This window comes from Lingula anatina, chromosome 1, assembly GCF_051362555.1.
Source record: "Lingula anatina isolate TDL-2025a chromosome 1, LinAna3.0, whole genome shotgun sequence".
NCBI lineage: Eukaryota > Metazoa > Brachiopoda > Lingulata > Lingulida > Lingulidae > Lingula > Lingula anatina.
This window is the reverse complement of record NC_141767.1, coordinates 19303374-19329590: the sequence shown is the minus strand read 5'-3', so window position 1 is coordinate 19329590 and position 26217 is coordinate 19303374. Positions and strand designations below refer to the sequence as shown.

General features: G+C 34.4%; 4 protein-coding genes across 4 annotated transcripts; 3 read left to right on the top strand and 1 right to left on the bottom strand.

Annotated features, from left to right (window-relative positions):
• Window positions 1-17: 17 nt before the first annotated feature.
• LOC106173660 (kelch-like protein 36) lies at window positions 18-6423 on the top strand. The gene is made up of 5 exons (XM_087001354.1): window positions 18-217; window positions 858-1942; window positions 2240-2420; window positions 2817-3040; window positions 4034-6423. The coding sequence occupies exons 2-5, from the start codon at window positions 917-919 to the stop codon at window positions 4295-4297; spliced, it is 1695 nt and encodes a 564-aa protein (XP_086857480.1). The 5' UTR covers window positions 18-217; window positions 858-916; the 3' UTR covers window positions 4298-6423.
• A 174-nt stretch (window positions 6424-6597) lies between these two features.
• LOC147764064 (uncharacterized) lies at window positions 6598-8643 on the top strand. The gene is made up of 2 exons (XM_087001356.1): window positions 6598-6816; window positions 7530-8643. The coding sequence occupies exon 2, from the start codon at window positions 7545-7547 to the stop codon at window positions 8433-8435; it is 891 nt and encodes a 296-aa protein (XP_086857482.1). The 5' UTR covers window positions 6598-6816; window positions 7530-7544; the 3' UTR covers window positions 8436-8643.
• Window positions 8644-9003: 360 nt separating this feature from the next.
• Window positions 9004-11601, top strand: LOC106173657 (uncharacterized). The gene is made up of 2 exons (XM_013554854.2): window positions 9004-9176; window positions 9711-11601. The coding sequence occupies exon 2, from the start codon at window positions 9744-9746 to the stop codon at window positions 10410-10412; it is 669 nt and encodes a 222-aa protein (XP_013410308.2). The 5' UTR covers window positions 9004-9176; window positions 9711-9743; the 3' UTR covers window positions 10413-11601.
• Window positions 11602-12841: 1240 nt separating this feature from the next.
• LOC106173655 (ribonuclease H2 subunit A-like) lies at window positions 12842-25301 on the bottom strand. The gene is made up of 8 exons (XM_087001359.1): window positions 25037-25301; window positions 15924-15995; window positions 15592-15718; window positions 15152-15239; window positions 14717-14854; window positions 14234-14315; window positions 13955-14078; window positions 12842-13203 (listed from the first exon to the last, which is right to left on the bottom strand). The coding sequence occupies exons 1-8, from the start codon at window positions 25161-25163 to the stop codon at window positions 13038-13040; spliced, it is 924 nt and encodes a 307-aa protein (XP_086857485.1). The 5' UTR covers window positions 25164-25301; the 3' UTR covers window positions 12842-13037.
• Between the last annotated feature and the right edge of the window lie 916 nt (window positions 25302-26217).

The following is a 26217-nucleotide window of genomic DNA, read 5'->3' as shown; positions in this document are numbered from 1 at the left end:
GCCGTCTGCAGTACATTTTTGATATATTACCTTTTCAATATTTTAAAATGATTCAAAAGTTACGACATGTAACTGTTTGATAATTTTCGAAACTTTTCGAGAAACCAATTTGTAACTTTGCCTATTTGGTAAACATGACGTTAGGCACGGTGTCTGGTAGATGTCTAGACGACCTTTCATGCAAGTACATGTAGATTGAGAAGAGTAAATAATGGTGGTATGTAGTTATCTTTCTTTTTTAAACTGTCTTTTTTTAGTGGTGTAGCATGATTTAGCTTTTTTTTCATGTCCCAAATGCTTTAAGTGCGTTCTCTTTTTGAAGGTTGACCTTAGACTCAGTCAGTGGGGCGAAATTCTATGGCATGTCATACATTGCTTTGTCACAAATTCCCAAAGATGAAAGGAATGTGTTCACCTACTTGACTCTGAGGCAAGCACGTATAACACACACACACACACACACACACACACACACATATGAATAGACACTGAAAAGGTGTGCTACCGCATGGATAGAGAAATAAAAACTTGGGTATACATGTACTGAGTACGATCGAGTAGGCGTTGTTTGTCTAGATGTCATTGTGAGTTTTGCCTCAGTGTAAGGCCTTAGAGTGAGGCAACCAGAATCTGCAATGTGACCGGCACAAGTGATTTAGGGCATATTTAGACTACAGCTAAGGATCTCTTGTTGATCTTCATGCTGTTGAATTTTTTAATGTACAATATATATCATATGCAGTAATTATATAGACACATTGTGAAAAATGGGGTTGTGTCATTCTTTTAAGATTTATGTTTGTTAATTATGTGACCTGTTTTAATAGCTTCTTAAAATTGTTTTTCTTTAATTGCAGGGCATGAAAACATACATGTACCAGTATATGTAGCCCATCAGCCTTAAGCAAAATGCAATATGGATGAAGTAACAGTGGTGACATCAGATGGCAAAGCAATTTCAGCAACAAAAGCACTGCTGATGTCTGAAAGCTTATACTTCCAGGCATTATTCCATAGTGGGATGCAAGAAAGTCTTCAGGGAACTATCAAATTAAGAATGGTGGATTCAGACACCATGTTCAGTGTAATGAAGTTTCTCTCAAATGGGAGTATTAATATCACAAAAGAGAACATTGATGTCCTATATGATGCTGCAAGTTACCTCCAAATTCCAACATTGATCAATCTTCTTGAGACCTTCATCATTGAGAATCTGTCAATGGAAACTGTCTTTGATTCCTCTAACTTGGGTTTCAGATACTCGAGTAGTGCTCTCAAAGATGCAACAAATGAATATTTGTGCAGACATTTAAAAGAAGTCTCAAGGCAGCCAGAATTCTTGAATTTTGAGTGGGGCCAGATTGAAGCCATACTACGGAGTGATTACGTTGAAGTTGACACAGAACTGGACTTATTTAGAATTGCTTTGAGATGGATGAGAGGAAACTCAGAACACACCAAAAACCATTACGTCCAACTCATGAAATGTATACGGCTTCCACTAATAGCAGAAAAGGATATCATATCTGATATACAGCCTTTATCATTCATTCGCAGAAATGTAGAATGTAAAAAAATTATTCAGGATGCACTGGATTATCATGAGAATCCAAGATTGGTCCATAAACTGAAGGTTCAATTACGAAACTGTGAACCTGTCATAATGACAGTAGGGGGAATGACACGTAGCTGGCAAGCTTCAGACAAAGTGAAATGTGCTTTTGTTGAACACATTACTGGAGACTATCTTGAGACGAGAAGCTATACTTTCTTTAAGAATTATCCTCAGTATAGAGCACCCCAGTGTTTCTATGAGCACAGTGCATGTGTGCTTGACAATGTGCTGTATGTGGCTGGGGGACAGAGTAACTACAGCACGGATGGAAAGTATGCTCATGCCCACATGTACAGATTTGATCCAAGGTTCTGCACTTGGACCGAGGTAAAGTTGTTTATAACTTGTAAAAGATTTAACATTGGCGTGTATAAAGTAGCTAATGCTACATTGAGTTTTTTAATGTCAGTATAAAGTTTTTGTTCAAGTTTCAATTATATTCATCAAAACCTGAATGAATAGTTACAGAGGATTTACATACATGTCGTGTCTCTGTTGTTGGTGAGAAGTTAAGAGTATGTTCTTCGGAGGAGCATTTTCATAGAAAACTGAAAAAATGTCAGTTAAAATACATGTTTCAGCAAATGGAATAAGCTAAGTTTTTATCCCCACAATTTCTTTTAGTGTTCCCCAATGCAGACAGAGAGATGTCTGTTCACCCTGACTGCAGTGGCTGGCAAGCTGTATGCTGTGGGTGGCTCTAACAGTGTCCATGTGGAACTGAAAACTGTGGAGTGCTACTCTCCCCTTGAAGACAACTGGCAACAGGCAGCACCCCTTGAGGTCGGGGTGCATGAGCATGCTGGTAGGAAATAAAAAATGTTATATTTTTAAAATTAATTTTGTGAATAAGTATAAAACCTGTGTGACCTGTACATATGTTTGCAAACTGATATTTAAATATTTGGTACACAGTAAGAGGATATGTGCATATCACCCTGTCAATTGGCAAGAAAGTAAGATTTCATTACCTGAATTTACCAGCATACATTGAATATGCAGGTATATATATATATATATATAGTTGACTACAAATCATGTCTGCATGTGTATATGAAACAAATTCACACACACACACACACACACACACACACACACACACACACACACACATATAATACTATGAATTAATCTTTCAGAGGTGACAGCCTCTCAATCCATTTTTAATGAAAATCTTTTAAAGCCATTTTCCCTCTCTCAGCTTGTGATTACAAGGGTCATCTCTACGTGTCTGGAGGTTTTGGCTACAAGAACACCACCCTCTGCTATAAACCTGAAGACAATGAGTGGACATCAAAAGCACCTATGATAAAGGAAAGGTCTTACCACAGCATGCTAGCAGTGGAAGACAAGATCTATGTGCTTGGTGGGTGTAGAAGATGTGGGCCAAGGACACCAGAGGATGATAATTTGGAAGATTTAGGGGTATGTGTGGGCACAGTCTATATTTTTCATTATAAGGCTCACAATGGATGAGAGCCTATTTATGACTCCTCCATCCCAGATTACCCCAAAAATTAGTCCCAACTTTGCCAAACTTTTTCTATATTGCAGAAAAATTCCCTAGAAATTTAAATACTTTTCTTAAAATCCAATGAATAGCCAGGCTAAAATCACTGAGAAAATCAAGATCCCTGAACCTATTTTTGAGTTCTAAATAATTGATTTTTGAAAATCAGGGTGATTTAGTAATACGTAAACGTATACGGTGTTAATTCTCATACAGTTTGTTTCTCCATTACTACAAAGTTTCAGAATGAGAATCTCACTATGTCTAGCTTAGCATAGTAATATATAATTAATGTGATTATCAGAGTAAATCTTCATCAGCACTGTGTTCCAGCACAGGCATCCCCAATAAGTTACTAAGTGGGGTTATTAAGTTTGTAAATTTGCCCTTTATAGTCTGATAAATAAACAAGAAATAAAAATTACTAATATTCTAATATTTTTGGCTCTGATTAGATCTGTTAAAATGTCATGTATTAGTACACTGAATGTATTGTAGACTGGTACTCTGAAGTATTTACTAGATATGAACCCCATTTCAGTTCATGTTGTGGATTCTATTATATACAGTTTAATATGTATACAGTCTTCCTTAGCATAAAAATGTTTGGATTGCCCGTGGCATCATTTTCTTATACTTAAAACTGTGTATTAGAGTAAAATTATTTTAAAATCAAGACCAATTTTTAGGCTAAAATTCTTTTGTGAAACTGGTCCTACATGTACATGTAGGTCTTTATGAATGTGTCCAACCATGAAGAGTATATAGCAACCTCCTGCATATATGGCACTCATAATAAATATGGCACTCATAAATATAATTATGCATTTAATAGTCAACAAAGTGTGTTTTCAACAGTGTGTTTCACAAAGAAACCTACATTTAGACATTTTGCATTTATATTTCAGTGTGAGGTTTATGACCCATTGACAGATCAGTGGACAAGTATTTCCTGGATTCACCAGAAACTGAGTTGTACCGCAGCTGTGGCACTGGACCAGAGCATTTTCTGTTTCGGAGGATACTCGTTTTTTCATGTCAAGGAAGTAAACTTAGTTCAGATATGCAATACTAAAAAATTATCCTGGAGCAGCAAGAGCATGTGCAGGAATCCTGTTAATTACTATACTGCTGTACTTTTGTGGATGACCAATGCCAGTTTGAAGCATTGAATGAGTAGTAGCTAGAGTACATATGTCAACCAAATGTTTTTCAAATTCCTGATTTCCAATATCTGACATTTGCAAGATTTCCCATTTTCAGTTACTCACCAAAACTTTCCAAAATTAAGCCTACAAATCTTTCAAAGCTGTTAAAGTGAATATTTTACGTATTACTAAAATTTGTTTTGGGGAAATTATTTTTCAAAATGATCAAAATTCATATTTTTTACATTTGACATGTAATAGCCATACATCAGTTTATTTGGAGATTTTGATGGCCATATGACACACATGCATTTATATATTTTGAGCATTCCATAAACCACAAAGGAGTCTTTCAATAATTATTAATCTGCCTCAGTTTTTATGACTAATCTGTGCAGGTTTCAAGGACTGATCCATAGTTCAAGTACCTCTATTTTTCACTTTGTCATTTTTAAATTTAAATTATTCTTTGGGAGGAGGAGTTTGGAAATGGCTAACTACGTGTGTGCAGGGGCACATACATACACGTGAATGTGAAACAATGACATTGTTAAAACTGTGAGAGAAAACCTCAACTAGCAAACAATTTACCTCATCTTTTTCTAGGCTCTCTGAATTTCTATGTGATGTGTACACACATGTGCTCATTTTACACATTTGTTGAAAGTTCAATTTCCTTTTTAGTCTGATATTTACCAGCATTATCATATGGTAACGTTATGGTTATGTTGGTACATGTACATGTAGCATCCTGTGCTGAGTGTGTGATTTTGATGCAGTGTACATAAAGCACTCTAGATAACACCTTCCTTCAACTAGCAATATTTGACTTCTTTTTGAAAAAGTCAACACTAACTGTGCAATAGTGTTAAACGTTGTGTGTTCTTAAACTTGGTATAAGATACACTGGAAAGATTTAATTTTCATAAAAGGGTGGTTCTATTTACGTTTTAGGAACCCCAGTGGCATTAGTGCAATTGCATGCTGTCTGACAGACAACAACAGTTTTCTCTTTAAATTATTATTTTTTTCAGTGGATATTGGTTTAACTTCAAGTGTGGTTGTTATAACATGTTTTAATAGTTATATTGTTTAATTGATTTGTATGATAGTCTTATGAAAAATTGTTAAAACAGTTTGTATACGTACATGTATCTAGTTTGAAAGTGCTGTTGCTTAGCATCAAATGTTTACTTTTGTTAAGTATTTTTATCAGACTGATTGAAACTAGGAATTGACACTGAGGCAGTTTGACTATTTGATAGGTCATAGCTATTGTGGTTTTTAACATTTCAAGCTTAAATGTGAAGTTGTATGATGTTAGTAATTGTTAGGGTTTTTTTCACATATCGCTTATGTTAATTCATAATTAACACTTTGATACTGTTGATACTCTAAAAGTTTTGTTTTGATAATTTAAATTTAGCACCTTTCTGTGTTATTGATGGAAACATTTAAAGCTATGGTCATGTTTGACATAATATTAATTCTTTTAAAAAATGTCTTGAAATAATAATGATACTCATGGCCCAAGCAATAACTCATTGAAATAAAAAATAATTTTGTAATGTATATCTGATAAAATAAGTGTTTTAAGTATTTTCTTTTTCTATTTTATTGATGTAAAACTTGGGATTGGTACTTATTGACTTATTTAATGTGATACATTGTAAATGCCTGAATAAACATTCAAAATTTAGCTTATTCAATAACAATTTAATAGATGTAAAAATAGATATATGTTACTTCGACAGGCAAGGTGAGTGTAAAGTTGGATTGGCCATCTTGTTTACTGCCTCAATTAAGTGTTATCAAAATTTGATTCAAGTTCCTAAGAGTATCCCTCTTTGTGCACAATATGGCACATATTAAAACTGAATAAAGCAGTAAATGGCCTGTAAAAATCACTAAACTGTTAGTATAGTTATATTGTATTCTATTTATTTAAGACACTATGAAAGAATTTAGCATGGTTTCAACATAGGTATTACACTCAAGTTGTTTTGAAAACGGCATTTTGTAGAAAAGGTGTTTTTCTGTTTTTATTTCTTGAGCATATGTATAGCAACCAGGCATCTAAAACTGTTATCACAGAACTTGTGGAACATTTTTTCTCCTATTGAACCATCAAATTAAATTAGCTGCAAATATTTTTCTAGGACTTATTCTATAGTTACTAACAGGTGTACTGATTTATTTTTATTGGAGGTGCAATATAAACAATCTCTGTTTATGGACTAAAAGTGTTTCTTTAGATTGGCCTCTGTATTCCCCCACATTTGTTGAGACAGTATTGTGAAGTTGTTGTTACAATCGTGAATGGCTAGCAGGTTAATTCATGTTAATCCTGAATGGAACTGTGTGGTCACCAAACATTGCACTGGTCCATATAGTCTCATTAACTGGCATCAGTTTCAAATGTGACCACTCCTAAGGTTGTGAAGTATTTGTTACATGATAAAGTGAATTACACAAAGGTTGATAATGACAGAGGATAAGAGGAAAAAATTCCCCGAACAGAGTATTGAAACTGTCTGAGGAAGGTAAGGTCTATTCTTCTCCATTCCCTCCAAGACTTGTTTGATGCTTCTAGTGAGTGTCTGTAGTATATGTAAAGAAAAAAGGGCAGTTGTTTAAAAAAAAACCAAATGCTCTTTAGATTCACAACTCTGAAAGAAAATGGTAGGTGATAATTTATAATTGTGTTCATCAGTAATTTATTTGACTTTGATTTAATCATTTCGGGCAGTAACAAGGAACTGGATAGAAATATTTCAAGAAATGTAGTGAAAATAAGCCCAAGTTTAACAAAGAATCTCAAGCTGGAAATCTTAAGTTCAGTAGTGATTTTAGTTTATTTGCACTTGATGCATAGAACTACATTGGTTGTTTTTTTTTTTTGTTTTTGTTTTTTTTAATGTGTTATGTGTATCACAGTGCAATTTATTTACATTGAACCCTAAATGTGGCAATTTTTTTTTTTTTTTTTTTTTACCAGTGAATTCTGCCAAATTAGAAAAATTAGTTGAATCACTTTAGATGAAGGCATAAAAAATACCTGTGGTTCTTTCAACATCAGATTTTTATCCATTCAAGCCTATTAGAATTGCATATTTTGAAAAACAAGCTGAAATGATTTACTAAAAGAAATTACCACTGTCAAAAGGGCTGCATTTGTGCATATTCTATTTTTTAGCACTTCAGTATTGGCAAAACACCACTTCTAATCATACATAAACACTTTTACTCATTCCAGACATATTTGTTGAAAATGCAGAGACTGCGCTACAAGCAATCAGCATCCGTCCAGGACAAACATGTATTGTTCGAAGTGATGCATTCCCCAATCAAAAACAAGCCTTTATTTTCTAAACATGAACGATTAAAAAACGAGTGTAATCAGGAGGTGAAAAGACTTGACTATGAGAAAAGAACACTTCTTCACATATTAGAAAGAGACCAGCTGAGTATTGAAAACAGAAAAAGTGTTCATGACAGGAGTCAGAGTGCCAGTTTAGTACCATCTACTGACAAAAAATTCGGTCAGTTATATAGAGATGCTCCCCATAATTCATCAGATGAAATTGGATCTAGACCAAGGACAATGTTCAGCAGATCAAAATCATCACAGGAGTCTTTACCACCATTACACTCTCATGATAGCATCGGTAGACAAGGGAAAAGTGTAGAGAAAAACTTTCTTTCTATTAACCGTTCTCATTCAGTGTGCCCTAATATTGTCCGTTTGCAAATGTCCCAAAGAACAAGGGAGGACATTTTGGCCATGTGGAGAGAGCAAACTGGAATAAGAAAGACTGACACACAGGAAGAAAAGACAGTTATTAACTCCTGGGACAGGACAAATGATGGATCTTCTAATGGCATAATTGATAAATCTTCAGGGAACAAAAACAGTGATCCCTCTGATAGTGTAGGTCCTGACAAAATGAAATGCTTTCGTGAATTCAATCCATATGAACAACTTCTGGAGACTTGGACATCCTTTGCCTTACGTCCTGACTTGGAAGGACTTCGCAAAGTGGCTCAGATGTCTGTAAGATTACGAGGAAGAAGTAAAAACTGGTTGTCAGAAAGGCAAGATCCTACTGAGCTTAAAAAGATTCAGAAAAAGATGAAATTGCTTAAATTGTTGCAGCCTTAAAGTTAATTGGGCCTACAATGTACATTATGTAAGCAAAACAAAAAGTGACCTTTATACAGCCCCACAAAATGTGCTTTACTTATTACCAAAAGTCTTGATCATGCCATATAGTTTTATCACTAGTACTCTAATCATTCATATTACCATAATTTTGATTACCATGGTCATTTAGTTACAGTAAAATCAAAACCTCACATTAGAGTGTGGCAAAAAATGAAGGAGATATAAAAAATAATAACTAAATAAAAATTAAATGTCATAGTGATCCATACCACGTTTTTGAAAAACACTTTCCGTTATAAAAAGTGGTGAGCTTAATTGTTTTCTGGGCTACGTACAGCCCGTACAAATATGATCTCAGATCATAAAACGCGATTAAAATACTGCACATTGAATATCACTTTGTGTAATGGTCAAATAAATGTATCTACAGTGCAGAAAGTAGATGTAAAGCGAAACAGTCAAGTTAACTTAATTACATATACATACAAGTATATCAGAAATTGTATAAATCAGAGAAGTGTAACGCATGAAACTTTTTGCTGCCTATTTGCCTGATTTTTCGTGTGCGGTGCGAGTAACAATCACGCCTCCAACTGTAAAAGAACTCTCTGTAAACAAATCACTCTAAGATTTGGCCGTGCGGTACTTCAATATAAAAGCTTTTAAATTACCTGCCACCTCACACTGCAATAGTGCGTGGTAACCGGATTATGCCATTTCACCGTTAGTTACTGCTGGGTACGTATATCTATATTTGAATTGTACCTTAGTTTAAATATTCTCTCTCTCTCTCTCTCTCTCAAGCAAATACCGGGTACAATATACAACGTGTTACAATTCTGTACAACACACAACACAATTATACTGTATGTTATACTACAATATAACTCATTACGATATGGTACATTGCACAAGGCAAGTTTTTGCTTGTGAACCTGGTGAACCATGCAACCGTACATGCATATACAACTGTACCTGTACTTGGTTAATTGAAGCTTTTACATTAAATATTACATTAAACATTTTTAGCAGGGTCTTACATGAATATGTAATACTAGTTGCCATAGTAAATAGCATCTCTCTTTTTCTTTATCTTTCCACAAACCCTGACCAAAACAACATTTGTACTGTACTTGACTGCTGCTCTAGGATAGCATCATACTGGTATACATGTACTATATATATATATATATATATATATATATATATATATATATATATATATATATATATATATATATATATATATATTAATTTTTGTTCTCTTTACAGCATGTCACATCTGTCTTCCGTGATTGAAATGTTATGGGTCAAGAACCTTCCAAACAACTGAGAAAAGCCATTAATGAAAATGATATCACCAGAGTGAAAAACATTTTAAGTTATGCAGGCACAAATGCAAAGGATCTTTGTGAAGAGCCGTTTGAGCTGACTAACTGTTTATCATTCTGGCCTAAGTACAGCAATGCCTTGCATTATGCTCTGTATAAAGGCCACTTGGAAATTTTGGAACTAATCCTAAAGGCTGGTGCAAATGTCAACTCCACTGCTGTCGATCTTGGCTGGACCCCCTTACATGTCTGTGGCAGATATAACTTGGTAGATGCTGCTAAATTATTGTTAAGTCATGGTGCTGATTTATATGCCTTTGATAACAAGGGAAGGTATCCAATACACAGCGCATGCATGTCTCCTTATGTATTTGACACATCGCCCATAGTGGAACTCTTCCTTGCAAGTGCCCCTTCTGGGCCCATTGAGTATGCTGGTGCAAAGGATTTTTCTGGAAAGACCCCTCTGCATGAGGCAGCAAGGTCACAGAAAGTGGTTGTGATTGGTGTATTGAAGAGGGCAGGAGTGGACACGGAGGTTAAGTGTAGCAAAGGTCTTACTCAAAGGGATGAAGGGAAGTGGTACCCCTGGGTTTTGCAGGCGTTAGATGAAGATGTAAAAGAAGACATGGAAAAAGTGTAAATTCCGCTTGTGATACACTGTATATTGAATCCTTTATATATAGATTTAGTCATGCCAATATTTCAAAATGAGTTGTGTGTGTTAGAATTGTAGCTACTGCTATGAAATGTATGGAGTTTAATCTGAAAGGCAAAGTCAAAGTTGGTCTGTTAACAGTAGATTTTGTACCTGCCCAATGCTTGCAGTTTTGACCCTGCTTGGAAAAACTGTATGCCCTTTACTAATGCCCTCAAGTGGATATTGGATAATGAATATTTATATATGTAGAGGTATTCCATGTCACAAATTAAGAACTAATGGATTTTTAAGCATTTTACTGTAGATTTCTCCAGTTTCTGACTTAACTTTCAAAGGATTGAGTTTTAAAAGAGCTGCCCTCCACCTTTAACATTCTGAACTTGTCAATTCATTTGATGTTAGAAACTGCACCCGAATCAAAATGTTATTTTTACGAAAAAGGAACAGAATTTTATTTTATATGTTTAGACATTAATTAGAACTTGATTAATCAGAGAAATGTCAGTTAAATAGTAACATGAAAAAGGGAATTATGTATATTTTCTTTCCATGAACATTTCCACGTCTATGTGTAAATTTATCTTTGTTCTTTCTCTTGATGAAGTGAAGGGTTGGTTAGTACCAACCAAGAAGAGCTCCTTACTAATTCAAACAAAACATTCAGACAGTGGTGCTTAAAAGTCTAGTGGATTGAATCCAGTTGGTTAAAACATTTTATCCCATATGATTTATACTGGGGGTGGGGGGGTAGACAATACTTAATTGTACATTCCTGCATTATGGCATGTAAATATTGTCTTTCTTTGTAGTCTTCTTTAAGGAAATACAGGATGTGTGCCATGTTTAAATACAGCTCTAAAAAGCTTCTAGTCTGTAATAATTTTTTTAATCGAAGATCTGTTTATTTTTTATATTGTACTGAGCAAAATCATGTTATTCAGGATCTTGCTTTTTACAATTAAATTTTGTATCATTGTTGTAAATCTAAAAATACAGTGCAGTCTTTATCCAATATAACAAAATGCTGATTAAGTTTTGGAGTACATTTATGTAAACTGTTTAATTCTTTTTTAGTAGATTATACTTAATCATTTTTAAGATTTGAAAGTACAATATCTGTGATATCATTTGGTGATGCCTTTTGGTGGTATCAATAAAATAAAAATTTTAATTGTTCTGCTCACAATTGTTCTGCTGTGGTGGTTTTTCTCTTGATGTCACAGAAGGAGTACTGCATGTGTAATGAAATTGATCAGAAAGCACACAACTTGTGAAAATGCAAAATTAGTTTTTAAAACCCAAATAAATTAATAAATTTATAGAGTACACTTATACAAGACATCTGATAATGATACCTCATGTTTAAATGACTCTACACTGTATTATAATTAATAGTTTTTTACTTATATACAATATCAAACAAAAATAACAAATGATTATTTTTTCAATTTGAAAAATTAGTGATTTTACAGATTCTGCACTTTTTTAATCATAACTCTTTAACATAAGGACACTCCTTTCAAGTGGTACAACAAAACTAATAGACTACTACTACTGCAGACTACCTGGACAATGAAACACTTTTCCAGCAGACATGACATACAGGGGCCGGTTTTACGAAGCAGTAACATTCAAACACCTGTTTCAAGGTCCCTCGTAAACAAGAGACTATTGCCAACTGGTTATTTTGCACAAAGACCAGTAAAAAAAAACTCTCTTTACTGCAGGTCATATACAGCAATGTGGGCAACGGGCACTGGACCACGTGCATTTGTAGCCAAACCACTGGAATCATGTCGTTTTCAGTGATGAGGACAGATGTGAAGTTTTTAGGGATGGCAGTCGAATCCATGCCTGCAAGCATGTACAACAGGCATAAAACAATGCTTGTGTACTGCCTTGGGTGCAAGCAGGAGGTGGTAGCATCTCTGGTGCCAAGAGCCAGTTACTTTTTCTATAAGGCAACCTGAACCAGGATTCCTACAGAGACATTCTACAGCAAACAATGCTTCCCTTCACCACCTTCAGGAACAACTTTGAGTACCAAGATGACAACGTACCCACTGTTTTTCTTCAAAACCAAGGGGTCCAGCAACTGCCTTGGCCTGCAAACTCCCCAGATTTGAACCCAACTGAAGATCTGTGGGCGAAAGTCACTCACAGAATTCATAGCTACTATCATTAGCCGTAAATCATGATGAACTATGACAGACAATTATCACTGTGTGGAATGATATCCCCATCCAAATTTGAGAAACTTGTAAAAGGATATGCCACGTGGTTGGAAGGTGCTGCAAGCAGCTGCGTAGCCAGGTGTACTGCCAGCATTGGGCTGGTGGTACGAGCCAAAAACATAGTGAATTTTTCCATGTTTTTTCACTAAATTGAAGACATGTTACATAGCATGTACATAACATTTTACAAAACGTTTATTTCAACATTTCACACATTTGATAAATCCCACATTCTGAAGCAAAAAGGACACTTTATAAACATTATTCATAAGAGGCATTTCAATGATCTCATATAGCAGCTATCTTCCAGTTTATGTCACCTTTTTAATTTGAAATATTAGGTCTCTCAAGGGGACACTCACAAAAAAAAAGACTAAAAATGTGTCATATTTTTCAAGCATCTTTCATCAAAAAAGGAATGTTTTTTTGATCTCTTGTTTCCTGTCTCTTCACTTTTATAAAATGTGAAAAGAGAATGTGTTCCAGCTGAATCTTTTTTTCTTTTCTTATCATTTTGGTCATCATCATCGTCATCTTCCCTGCAATGAAATAAATTGAGATATTTACAGTATAGACAAAATGTCATGAAAAATAAGTTCCTGTTGATTCAGCAGTTTATGAAATGAATGGTAAAAGGATACATCCCCCAAATAAACTTTACAGTGTAAAATTGGCAATGAAAAATCAAAAGCAAGATTGTGTCAGTTGTACTGTATTCTGGGTTCTTCCACTTCACTATTTGATCTGACCAAAATATGGTCCATGTTAAGTTTTCTACTTAAAAACCATCTAGTAGTTTGCTAACTAATGCCTCTTCTGGACCTAGGTTTTTAACAAACAAACACATTGAATGTGCATCTAAATTATCTTTTCTTTTTGCCTAAAACAATATCTACATATAATGAAAATTTTTATGCCAAAAAGTTCAGCACTTAAACACTTGAAATATGAATGCAATACCAGTTGTTTAGAATGTTTGAATGCATAAAATACAGTGAGAAACTTAAATGTCAAAACTTTTCTCGGAGAAATAAGCAAATATAACTTCAGCACCAAGGTAAATGTTATCCAAAAGCACTAAGTAAATTACTTACTGTACACTAGTTTTTAAGTTCTAAATGTCTAATTTTTACCATCAAAAGTGAAATTCACAATTCATGGAGAGTAATTCTGTGCACAGTTCTAGATAAGATCAAGCTCGGTAATCAAGGGTTAAGTGTTGAATTTCCAAAAAATCAATTTTTGCAATATAAAGTTTCACTGCTCATTATGTGCCTTTAAGTCACCTACCATTTCACAGAGACAGCATTTTTCTGCAACAAAAGGTCTGCAGTCGACCAACTAAAACGCACAAACTGAGGAAATCCAAACACGGGGTCAAGATAATCAGTAAGGAATTTCTTTGTTGCTGGGTCTGAAAAAAATTGGACAAAAGATTACACAAATGTTAAATTTACATTTTAATTTGCATAAAGCAAAATAAAGGCATGTATTAAAGAAATAATATAAATCATATTTACAAAGTGTATCTCAAAACTGTATTTCTCTGCACTTAAAAGAATCACTTACCCCCAGGATAGCCAGACCCAAAGTTTTCCACTGTAATCCCCTCTTTAAAAGTCCAGTTCTTGACTGCATTATCACGAGCTACCTATATAACATTCCAGAATTGCATCATGTTAATGCAGAGGCATTACAAATGATATTATATGATATGATAATTTTAATGAGGTCAAAATTCCCCATTAGAGTTTATTGAATCCTTCAAATTATATCTCAAACTAACCAACATATGTGCTATCCCACCTAATTGTTACCCAAGTTTTAATTTCAAAGTGGGCTAGCTTCTTCATTTTCAAATTTCCACATATGCCCAATTATATCATATGTGTAACACAAAAAATGGAGAATTGAACTGAAATGAAGACGGAGATACACATTGCATCTGAAGCTGTAGGTCACATATCTGATGCACAAATTACTTATCTTTAACTTTTTTTGCAGAGTAGTATAGAGAAGAGAATTGTAATAGACCAGTCTAGTCTTGTTTACCTTCGCACATATACTTGCAGCACTAACTATTGGATAAATGGAGTCGGCTTTCTTGGCTACTGTTATGTCCAGATCTGGAAAGATGCCTTTCAGTTTTGCTTGATACTTTGCTGGGTCACCTACTGTGTCAACATATACCTGAAAAGAATGAATGATTATATTTATATAACTGAATACACAAGTAAATAAATATTGGTAATATTTGAAAAAAAAATTTGAAATTTCATAACTTTCAATGTGATCATCTAACCATTAACATGAAATCCTTCTGACAAGTCTGGCGTCATTTCTGCTCAAAATGAAATGGTAAGGCTAAGTCAGGAGTTACGAAGTGAAAGAACAGAATATCGCAGTGTAATACATATAGTTATTTTCATTTTATGATATATCTATGGCTCTATAGAAATGTACTGATTTGCAAAAAAGAAAACATACCTCTTTTAAATTTGCACCTTTGTCAAGGACTTTTTGTATTAAACCTATAGCACAATCATGTGATAGGGCATTAAGATTATACTTTGACCTGAAATAAATTACACTAATTATATATATATAATAAAATAACCAGATACACTGTCAATGCCCAATCTTATCAATGACTTCATAAATGTTCTAAAATTTCAGTCTTAAAGTCATTTTCATTTTATGAATCTTTAAGTTATTGATTTTCATTTGACTGTACATGTTAAAATCCAAGTACGAATACATGTAATTATAATCAAGGGACTTGAGTAAACAATATACTGACAAAATACAAAGTTTACAATTAAAAACGACAAAATAAAACTAAGCTGATTACACAAATGTCAATTTGAAGGATGCGTTGTAATTAGATTCAAGTACCATTTGTTATCAATACTAGTTACATCCATTACCTTCGTAGCATGCTATTAGAAATAAAGTTTGGTGATAAAATTTCTATCATCCATCCAAGGACATCAGTTGAATCTTTTATCTTTTCAAAAAATTTTTCTCTTTGTTCTTCATTTAACACTTTAGAATCTGAAAAAAATAACAGTTGACGGTTAATACTGACAATATTAAATAAAATTATTCCATTTAGCTCAAAGGTCAATAAAAATATTCTTCAGAAACCAAAAATGCTATTTATTAGGCTAAATGCTATGGTCAAAACATCAATTTCATGCCGTTTTGCCCATAAATATGAATCCACTGATGAACTGTAAAGCAGTTCAATAAAACCTACCCGCAAAACCCATCTCTTTCAGCTGATCTTTAAGTGAAATTGGACTGTAGCAGGTACCATAGACCATAGGACCTAAAAAAGAAAACATAGTATTTAATATACAAGATAAAACATACTGTAAAACAGGCATGTTCTAAGGATAATCTGTTTTTTTTTTTTTTGTTTTTACTACATACGGTATTGAATTTACCCATGTATATGATATCAGTGACATAAAGTAAAAGTGATTACCTGGTCATATTTTCAACAAGGCAGCAAAGCTGTCAAATGTACAGACAAAAAACAGGAAATAACTATGCACAAAATAGGCTACTGTCAATTCTGATGCAAAAGTACATTATGTTAAACTGCAAATTCAACATCAAATTTTAATTATGCTCAAGCAGCACCCAAAATTGTGTTTTCTTCTATTCTGATGCAATATTACATAATGGTTAACAGCATAATGACCGTCAATTTTTAATAATAAAATATACATGGATTTTCAGAAAATGTGACTAGCATGGGTCTTCAAGCCCATGGAACTTCAAAGTTACACCTTGAAAATGCCAATATGTGAAAAATTAAATTTTCACAAAAAAACTGTTTAACTGGCAGTAAGAATTACCAAACAGACTGCATTGCCTACTGAAGCTGTATTTTAGTCCCATGTTTCTTTCCTGTAAGTTTGAGAACAGTAAGTGACATGGTTTTTCTTAAATGGTCATCATGGGGGCAGTGCCCAAAATAGTTTTTTTTTCAAATTTTGATGCAATATTACATAATGTTTAACAGCATAATGATGAGTATTATGGATATTCAGAAAATGTTACTAGCAAAGGTCTTCAGGCCCATGGAACTTCAAAGTCACAACTTGAAAATGCCAAAATGTAAACAAGACAACACTGTTCTGAAATTTTTTTTTCCATTTTTAACAATTTTTAACATAAAACAAAATTAACAGTTTACTGCCGTTTTTATATGATCAACTAAGAAAATTGATGAGATGGGAAAAATATCAATAGAGCAGTGTTAAATGTCCAATTTCTTCCATTCTGAGATTCTGAACATAGTGAATGTCAATGATTGAATCTGACAAACTGCAATGATATGAGTTTATTTCCATTTTTTGAAACTTTATTACACAATACACGATAACAAGTTTACCATCATTTTTACATAATCAACTAATAATGTTGTAAAGATGCAGGAAATGCCAAACAAACACTTTTACGTATCTTACTAATTAAATAATGAAACATGCATGTTAACATGCCTAAGAATTAAATCTGAGGAAATGTGAAAAAACAGCATTTCTTCAAAATAATGGCCCAATTAAGCTGATTTTTAAACTCAACCTGCGTTTTAGCAGGAATGACCACTCCTGTGAGTTTACTGACAATTGGCCTATCTGTTTTTCTTATTTTGTGTTTACAGTGTTGCATATATGCTGAAAAGTGAAAAAAAAGCATAACTAAAATAGTGGCCCGATCATGCCTATTTTCTAACTTGACCTGCGTTATAGTAAGATTGATTACTCCTATGAGTTTCATGACAACAGGCCTAACGGTTTTCCTTGAAATGTGTTTACAGTGTTGCATATATGCTGAAAAGTGAAAAAACAGCATAAGTTCTACAATAATGGCCCGATCATGCTGATTTTCGGACTTGACCTGCGTTTTATGGATATTCATCAGCTCTGTAAATATACAGCCAAAAAGTAAAACTGCCTTCCACTTATCGCATTTACAATGAAAGTGCACGGCGACAGTGACAGTGATGGCAACGCCAGCCACGACAGACGCAGGTGATGGCAATATGTACAGACACATCTGTACATATTTACTGTACTGTTTGAGAACAGTAAGTGACATGGTTTTTCTTAAATGGTCATCATGGGAGCAGTGCCCAAAATAAGTTTTTTTCAAATTTTGATGCAATATTACATAATGTTAAACAGCTTAATGACCATCAATTTTTAATAATAAAATATTAGTATCATGGATATTCAGAAAATGTGACTAGCAAAGGTCTTCAGGCCCATGGAACTTCAAAGTCACAACTTGAAAATGCCAAAATGTAAACAAGACAGCACTGTTCTGAAATGTTTTTTTTCCATTTTTAACAATTTTTTTAACATAAACAAAATTAACATGTTACTGCCATTTTTATACGATCAACTAAGAAAATTGATGAGATGGGAAAAATATCAATACAACAGTGTTAAATGTCCAATTTCCTCCATCCTGAGATTCTGAACATAGTGAATGATTGCATCTGACAAACTGCAATGATATGAGTTTATTTCCATTTTTGACACTTTATTACACAATACACGATAACAAGTTTACCATCATTTTTACATAATCAACTAACAATGTTGTAAAGATTCAGGAAATGTCAAACAAACACTTTTATGTATCTTATTAGTAAAATAATAAGACTGTTAACATGCCTAAGAATTGAATCTGAGGAAATGTGAAAAAACAGCATAACTTCTAAAGTAATGGCCCGATCATGCCGATTTTCGAACTTGACCTGCGTTTTAGTAAGATTGATTACTCCTGTGAGTTTCATGACAACAGGCCTAACGGTGTTCCTTAAAATGTGTTTACAGGGTTGCATATATGCTGAAAAGTGAAACAAGGCAGCAAAGCTGTCAAATGTACAGACAAAAAACAGGAAATAACTATGCACAAAATAGGCTACTGTCAATTCTGATGCAAAGTACATTATGTTAAACTGCAAATTCAACATCAAATTTCAATGATTGAATCTGACAAACTGCAATGAAAGGAGTTTATTTCCATTTTTGAAAGTTTATTACACAATACACTATAACAAGTTTACCATCATTTTTACATAATCAACTAATAATGTTGTAAAGATGCAGGAAATGCCAAACAAACACTTTTACGTATCTTATTAATTAAATAATGAAACTGTTAACATGCCTAAGAATTAAATCTGAGGAAATGTGAAAAAACGTCATTTCTTTAATGGTCCGATTATGCTGATTTTTTTAACTCAACCTGTGTCTTAGCAGGAATGACCACTCCTGTGAGTTTAATGACAATTGGCCTATCTGTTTTTCTTATATTGTGTTTACAGTGTTGCACATATGCTGAAAAGTGAAAAAAAAGCATAACTACTCAAAAAGTGGCCCGATCATGCCGATTTTCGAACTTGACCTGCGTTATAATAAGATTGATTACTCCTGTGAGTTTCATGACAACAGGCCTTTCAGTTTTCCTTGAAATGTGTTTACAGTGTTGCATATATGCTGAAAAGTGAAAAAACAGCATAACTTCTACAAAAATGGCTCGATCATGCTGATTTTTAAACTTGACCTGCGTTTTATGAATATTCATCAGCTCTGTAAATATACAGCCAAAAAGTAAAACTGTCTTCCACTTATTGTGTTTACACTGAAAGTGCACGTCACCGGCATCAGTGACAGTGACGGCGACGACGGCAGATGCAGGTGATGGCAATATGTACAGACACATTTGTACATATTTACTGTACTGTTTGAGAACAGTAAGTGACATTATTTTTCTTAAATTGTCATCATGGGAGCAGTGCCCAAAATAGTTTTTTTTTTAATTTTGATGCAATATTACATAATGTTTAACAGCATAATGACCATCAATTTTAATAATAAAATATTAGTATCATGGATATTCAGAAAATGTGACTAGCAAAGATCTTCAGGCCCATGGAACTTCAAAGTCACAACTTGAAAATGCCAAAATGTAAACAAGAGAGCACTGTTCTGAAATGTTTTTTTTCTCCATTTTTAACAATTTTTTTAAACATAAAACAAAATTAACAGGTTACTGCCATTTTTATATCATCAACTAAGAAAATTGATGAGATGGGAAAAATATCAATAGAGCAGTGTTAAATGTCCAATTTCCTCCATTCTGAGATTCTGAACATAGTGAATGATTGAATCTGACAAACTGCAATGATATGAGTTTTTTTCCATTTTTGAATCTTTATTACACAATACACGATAACAAGTTTACCATCAGTTTTACATAATCAACTAATAATGTTGTAAAGATGCAGGAAATGTCAACCAAACACTTTAACATGTCTTATTAGTTAAATAATGAGACTGTTAACATGCCTAAGAATTGAATATGAGGAAATGTGAAACAAGACAGCACTGTTCTGACATGGGTTTATTTCCAATTTTAACACTTTTTAAACATAAAACAAAATAAACAGTTTAATGCCATTTTTATATGATCAACTAAGAAAATTGATGAGATGGGAAAAGTATCAATAGAATAATGTTAAATGTCCAATTTCCTCCATTCTGAGATTCTGAACATAGTGGATGATTGAATCTGACAAACTGCAATGATATGAATTTATTTCCATTTTTGACACTTTATTACATAATACACTATAACAAGTTTACCATCATTTTCACATGATCAACTAACAATGTTGTAAAGATGCAGGAAATATCAAACAAACACTTTTACGTATCTTATTAGTTCAATAATGAGACTGTTAACATGCCTAAGAATTAAATCTGAGGAAATGTGAAAAAACAACATAACTTCTAAAATAATGCCTCGATTATGCTGATTTTCGAACTCAGCCTGCGTTTTAGTAAGATTGACCATTCCTGTGAGTTTAATGACAATTGGCCTATCTGTTTTTCTTATATTGTGTTTACAGTGTTGCATATATGCTGAAAAATGAAAAAAACAGCATAACTACTAAAATAGTGGCCCGATCATGCCGATTTTCGAACTTGACCTGCGTTTTAATAAGATTGATTACTCCTGTGAGTTTCATGACAAAAGGTCTAATGGTTTTCCTTAAAATGTGTTTACAGGGTTGCATATATGCTGAAAAGTGAAAAAACAGCATAACTTCTACAATAATGGCCCGATCATGCTGATTTTCGAACTTGACCTGCGTTTTATGAATATTCATCAGCTCTGTAAATATTAAGACAAAAAGTAAAACTGCCCTCCACTTATCGTGTTTACAAGGAAAGTGCACGGCGCCGGCGACGGCATCGGCATCGCCATTGGCATCGCCATCGGCGACGGCGACGACAGACGCAGGTGATGGCAATATGTACAGACACATCTGTGTCTGTACATAATAATAATAATGATGATGATGATAATGAACCTATTTGAAGTCTAAAATCTGTGAATAGTCATTCTATGTCGGAGAGTGTCTCCGTTTTGTCCTATATAGTTCCCACCGCATCCACTGCAAGTCAATACATAAATTAAATTTAAGCTAGTGCAGGAGAATGTTTCTATTCAAGGGCCATCATTAGAGGAATTCAACGCAAACAGGGCTCTGCACCTGTCGTCACAGAGGTCAAGGAGGCCCGAATTTGAAAATTAACCTGTCAGACTCATTGTGTCAGGTACCACTGTCAGGATTGCCAATCCACTTGTTCATGGATTTAGAAAAAAATAAATAACTCAAAGATGACAAAATTAACACAATTGATTTTTTTATACATCAGTAAAATGTAATGATAAAAATTTGCATATCCAGTGGTTCAAAATTTTTCGTTAATAATGGGCAAGTTGAGGCAGAGAAAGGGCAAGTAAAACAAGACAGCACAGTTCTGAAATGGGTTTATTTCCATTTTTAACAATTTTTAACATAGAACAAAATTAACAGTTAACTGCCATTTTTATATGATCAACTAAGAAAATTGATGAGATGGGAAAAATATCAATAGAATAGTGTCAAATGTCCAATTTCCTCCATTCTGAGATTCTGAACATAGTGAATGATTCAATCTGACAAACTGCAATGATATGAGTTTATTTCCATTTTTGAAACTTTATTACACAATACACAATAACAAGTTTAACATCATTTTTACAAAATCAACTAACAATGTAGTAAAGATGCAGGAAATGTCAAAAAAACACTTTTACATATCTTATTAATTAAATAATGAAACTGTTAACATGCCTAAGAATTGAATCTAAGGAAATGTAAAAAACAGCATAACTTCTAAAATAATGGCCTGATTATGCTGATTTTTGAACTTGACTTGCGTTTTAGCAGGATTGACCACTCCTGTGAGTTTAATGACAATTGGCCTATCTGTTTTTCTTATATTGTGTTTACAGTGTTGCATATATATATGCTGAAAAAAGAAAAAAAAGCATAACTACTAAAATAGTGGCCCGATCATGCCAATTTTCGAACTTGACCTGCGTTTTAGTAAGATCAATTTTTCCTGTGAGTTTCATGACAACAGGCCTATCGGTTTTCATTGAAATGTGTTTACAGTGTTGCATATATGCTGAAAAGTGAAAAAACAGCATAACTTCTACAATAATGGCCCGATCATGCTGATTTTCGAACTTGACCTGCATTTTATGAATATTCATCAGCTCTGTAAATATAAAGCCAAAAAGTAAAACTGCCTTCCACTTATCGTGTTTACAAGGCAAGTGCACGGCGCCGACGGCGACGGCGACGACAGACGCAGGTGATGGCAATATGTACAGACACATCTATATATATTTACTGTACTGTTTGAGAACAGTAAGTGACATGGTTTTTCTTAAATGGTCATCATGGGAGCAGTGCCCAAAATAGGTTTTTTTCAAATTTTGATGCAATATTACATAATGTTTAACAGCATGATGACCATCAATTTTTAATAATAAAATATTAGTATCATGGATATTCAGAAAATGTGACTAGCAAAGGTCTTCAGGCCCATGGAACTTCAAAGTCACAACTTGAAAATGCCAAAATGTAAACAAGACAGCACTGTTCTGAAATGTTTTTTTTTTTCCATTTTTAACAATTTTTAAAATAAAACAAAATTAACAGTTTACTGCCATTTTTATATTATCAACTAAGAAAATTGATGAGATGGGAAAAATATCAACAGAGCAGTGTTAAATGTCCAATTTCTTCCATTCTGAGATTCTGAACATAGTGAATAATTCAATCTGACAAACTGCAATGATATGAGTTTATTTCCATTTTTGAAACTTTATTACACAATACACGATAACAAGTTTACCATCATTTTTACAAAATCAACTAACAATGTTGTAAAGATGCAGGAAATGTCAAACAAACACTTTTACGTATCTTATTAGTTTAATAATGAGACTGTTAACATGCCTAAGAATTGAATCTGAGGAAATGTGAAAAATATGCTGAAAAGTGAAAAAACAGCATAACTTCTACAATAATGGCCCGATCATGCTGATTTTCGAACTTGACCTGCGTTTTATGAATATTCATCAGCTCTGTAAATATAAAGCCAAAAAGTAAAACTGCCCTCCACTTATCGTGTTTACAAGGAAAGTGCACGGCGCCGGCATCGGCATCGCCATCGCCATCGCCATCGGCGACGACAGACGCAGGTGATGGCAATATGTACAGACACATCTGTGTCTGTACATAAAAACAGCATAAGTACTACAATAATGGCCCGATCATGCTGATTTTCGAACTTGACCTGCGTTTTATGAATATTCATCAGCTCTGTAAATATAAAGCCAAAAAGTAAAACTGTCCTCCACTAATCGTGTTTACAAGGAAAGTGCACGGCATCGGCGACGGCATCGGCATCGGCGACGGCATCGGCGACGACAGACGCAGGTGATGGCAATATGTACAGACACATCTGTGTCTGTACATAAAAATCAAATTACTTAATTTCTATTTTTATACATTTTTATTAACCGTTCAAAAAATACTGTTCACTTTGAATAGCAGAGGCACTGCCAAAAGTCTGCACTTAATAAAGAGAAGATGTTGAAAATCAAAGACTAATATTGGGGGCAGGAGGGGGTACAATGTACCCTCTGATATCAGGGGCTTCTCAAATAGTATACAAAATTTAAGTATGTGTCCCCATGGGAAAACATCCTATTTGACTGTCTGGTGTTATATAACTACCCCATCCCTACCAAACCCTTAAAGCAGTGGCTCAGCAGCAGAGGGGAATAATTGCAGGGTTCTGTGTAATCACTCGATCAGCTGGGAATCTGGAGTAACTCTAAGACTGGGTTCCCATCCCTAATTCCATCTAACAGGATCGGTCCATCTCCATGGATTTTCTCGCTAAATTGTTTTCAGCTTAAGTGGCTTAGATATCTGGCACGCCTGCTAAAGCTGCTAAATGATAGGTAATTACCCCCTGTCAGCTTCAGTAGGCTTGCCAGACATCTAAGCCACTTAAGTTAATTGCAATTAAGCGAGAATCCCCTTGGAGATGGGCCGATCCTGTTAGACCTTTCTCTACTACCATTATAGTTCAACATTGTTTCAACGTTGAAACAAAATGATTTGCCAGCTGGTAAGGTCTCATAAGGCTATGTTCATGAACTAGAATCGCCTAAATATCTCTGAATATCCACGTCCTGCCAATCTCTGTGTGTCCTCCCGCACGAAAACGAAATAGATACTCCAGCGCAGTAGACTACTGCAATCATACTGCAAACATGCTTCAAATCTGCTTCGATTGGGGAGCTAATTAGCATATTTGAAACATGCTTCTATCATGTTGCAAATCTACTGCATTAATGCTCCTCTTCTGTACAACCCTATGTGATTTGTGAAGTAGAATTGCAGTAGGCTATACTGCATTTCTACTGCAAATATGCTCCACACCACTACTGCGTTAATGCTTCTTTGCTACTTCGATACTACTGCATTTTCGTGCGGGCGAGTCCATTGCACCTTATAATGTGTAAATCCAATTTAAAGTGCTTTTCTTTTTCGCTTAGGCACTAGGACGATAAAGGACGATATCTCGACTACCACACGAGTCACAACATGGTGGGGTGAAAAGGTAGCTGAGATATGCAGGGAGATATGCAACTGGAAAAAAAAAGACCAAGACTAGCTTTTTTGTCCTAGTGCCTAAATGGACATGAAAGTACTTTGAATTGGGTTTACACAATACAAGGTGCAACGGAGGACCCACAGAGATTATTAGGATGTGGATATTCAGTAGTATTTAAGCACCTCAAGGCCCACGTACATTTTGATAAGGGAGGGGAACAAGAATAATTACAGTGGATTAGACGATGATAAAAGGGGTCAATATTTAGCACACACACACACACACACCCCTTGTCTGACTCCATCATACCTACCCAAAACTGGCCCCCTTCCAGCTTCGTCTATCCCCAACCAGCATGGTTCCCTTTTGGCAATTTCTGGTATATCAGAGCCAACGATGCAATTACAGCTATTGTCAGTTTCGAAAGCACTTAAATCCATTTCACAATACCGTGTGTCTCTGTGAGATTCTCTTAACAATAAAGCAAATAACAAAATATAGTAGTTAAGCAAACATCTAAATGTTCGAAGCCTTCTTGCTAGCCCCCGTCCCGCGCAAACAGTGGTAATAACTATACATCGATTGAAAGAAATAATTGTCAAGATGGGCTACAACCTGTGTGTGAAAATAGATTTATAGGTGTGTCCAGGGTAAGATCCAGGATCAGTTGAAGGGGGGTCCGCGAATGCGGCAAAAACACACGAACAAAGGACTTCATATTTTGCATCACTACAATTAGCACAACTTAAACCATCACATCTAGTATAAAACGTTCTAACAATGTTATAAAAAAAAAAGATATAGGCCCTATGTGTCGGTAATCGGCGACTAGAGCGATGAGGATTTTACCCGACTTTGAAATTACCCAAAAATACCGACATGATTATAAGCTTTAAAAAACCTATAAAATAGACTTCAATTATGTAATAAGGTTTATCAAAATTATTAAAAAGGTGTTTTCAAGTAATCCTGATAGTTGATAGTTGATGAACTAATGGATTGTTTTATCTTCATTTTAGAAAATTCATTCTAATAAACTGCTTACAAGGTCAGCTTACACAGGAGTAGTGAAATGGTTTAGCAGTGAAGACATGACTGAAGCAAGTAAGGTTTACTAAAATAAATTTTCAGCATCAACTCAAGCCTTCGTTCGCCATTCATGGAATCAGAAGTTAGGTTTATAACGCGAACTAGACGCGAGGCGTCAATGATGTACGAATCACATAATTTTGAATTTCTCATATTCTCATATATATATATATAACAACTTGTACCAGATTTTCGACGGGTCTTTTATGTGGTCAGGCCCTTGATAAAACGTCGAGGTTCACACGAATGAGTACATGTAACAAGGACCGAATACAGTTTGGTGGGTTCTAGTATGACTACTGAAAAACGGCCACCCTTCGTCTCTTTATTTATTTTGTCGACTGACTTATTTACCAATCAGACTGTAAACAGGGGCGGATCCAGGATTATTTGAAGGGGGAGCGA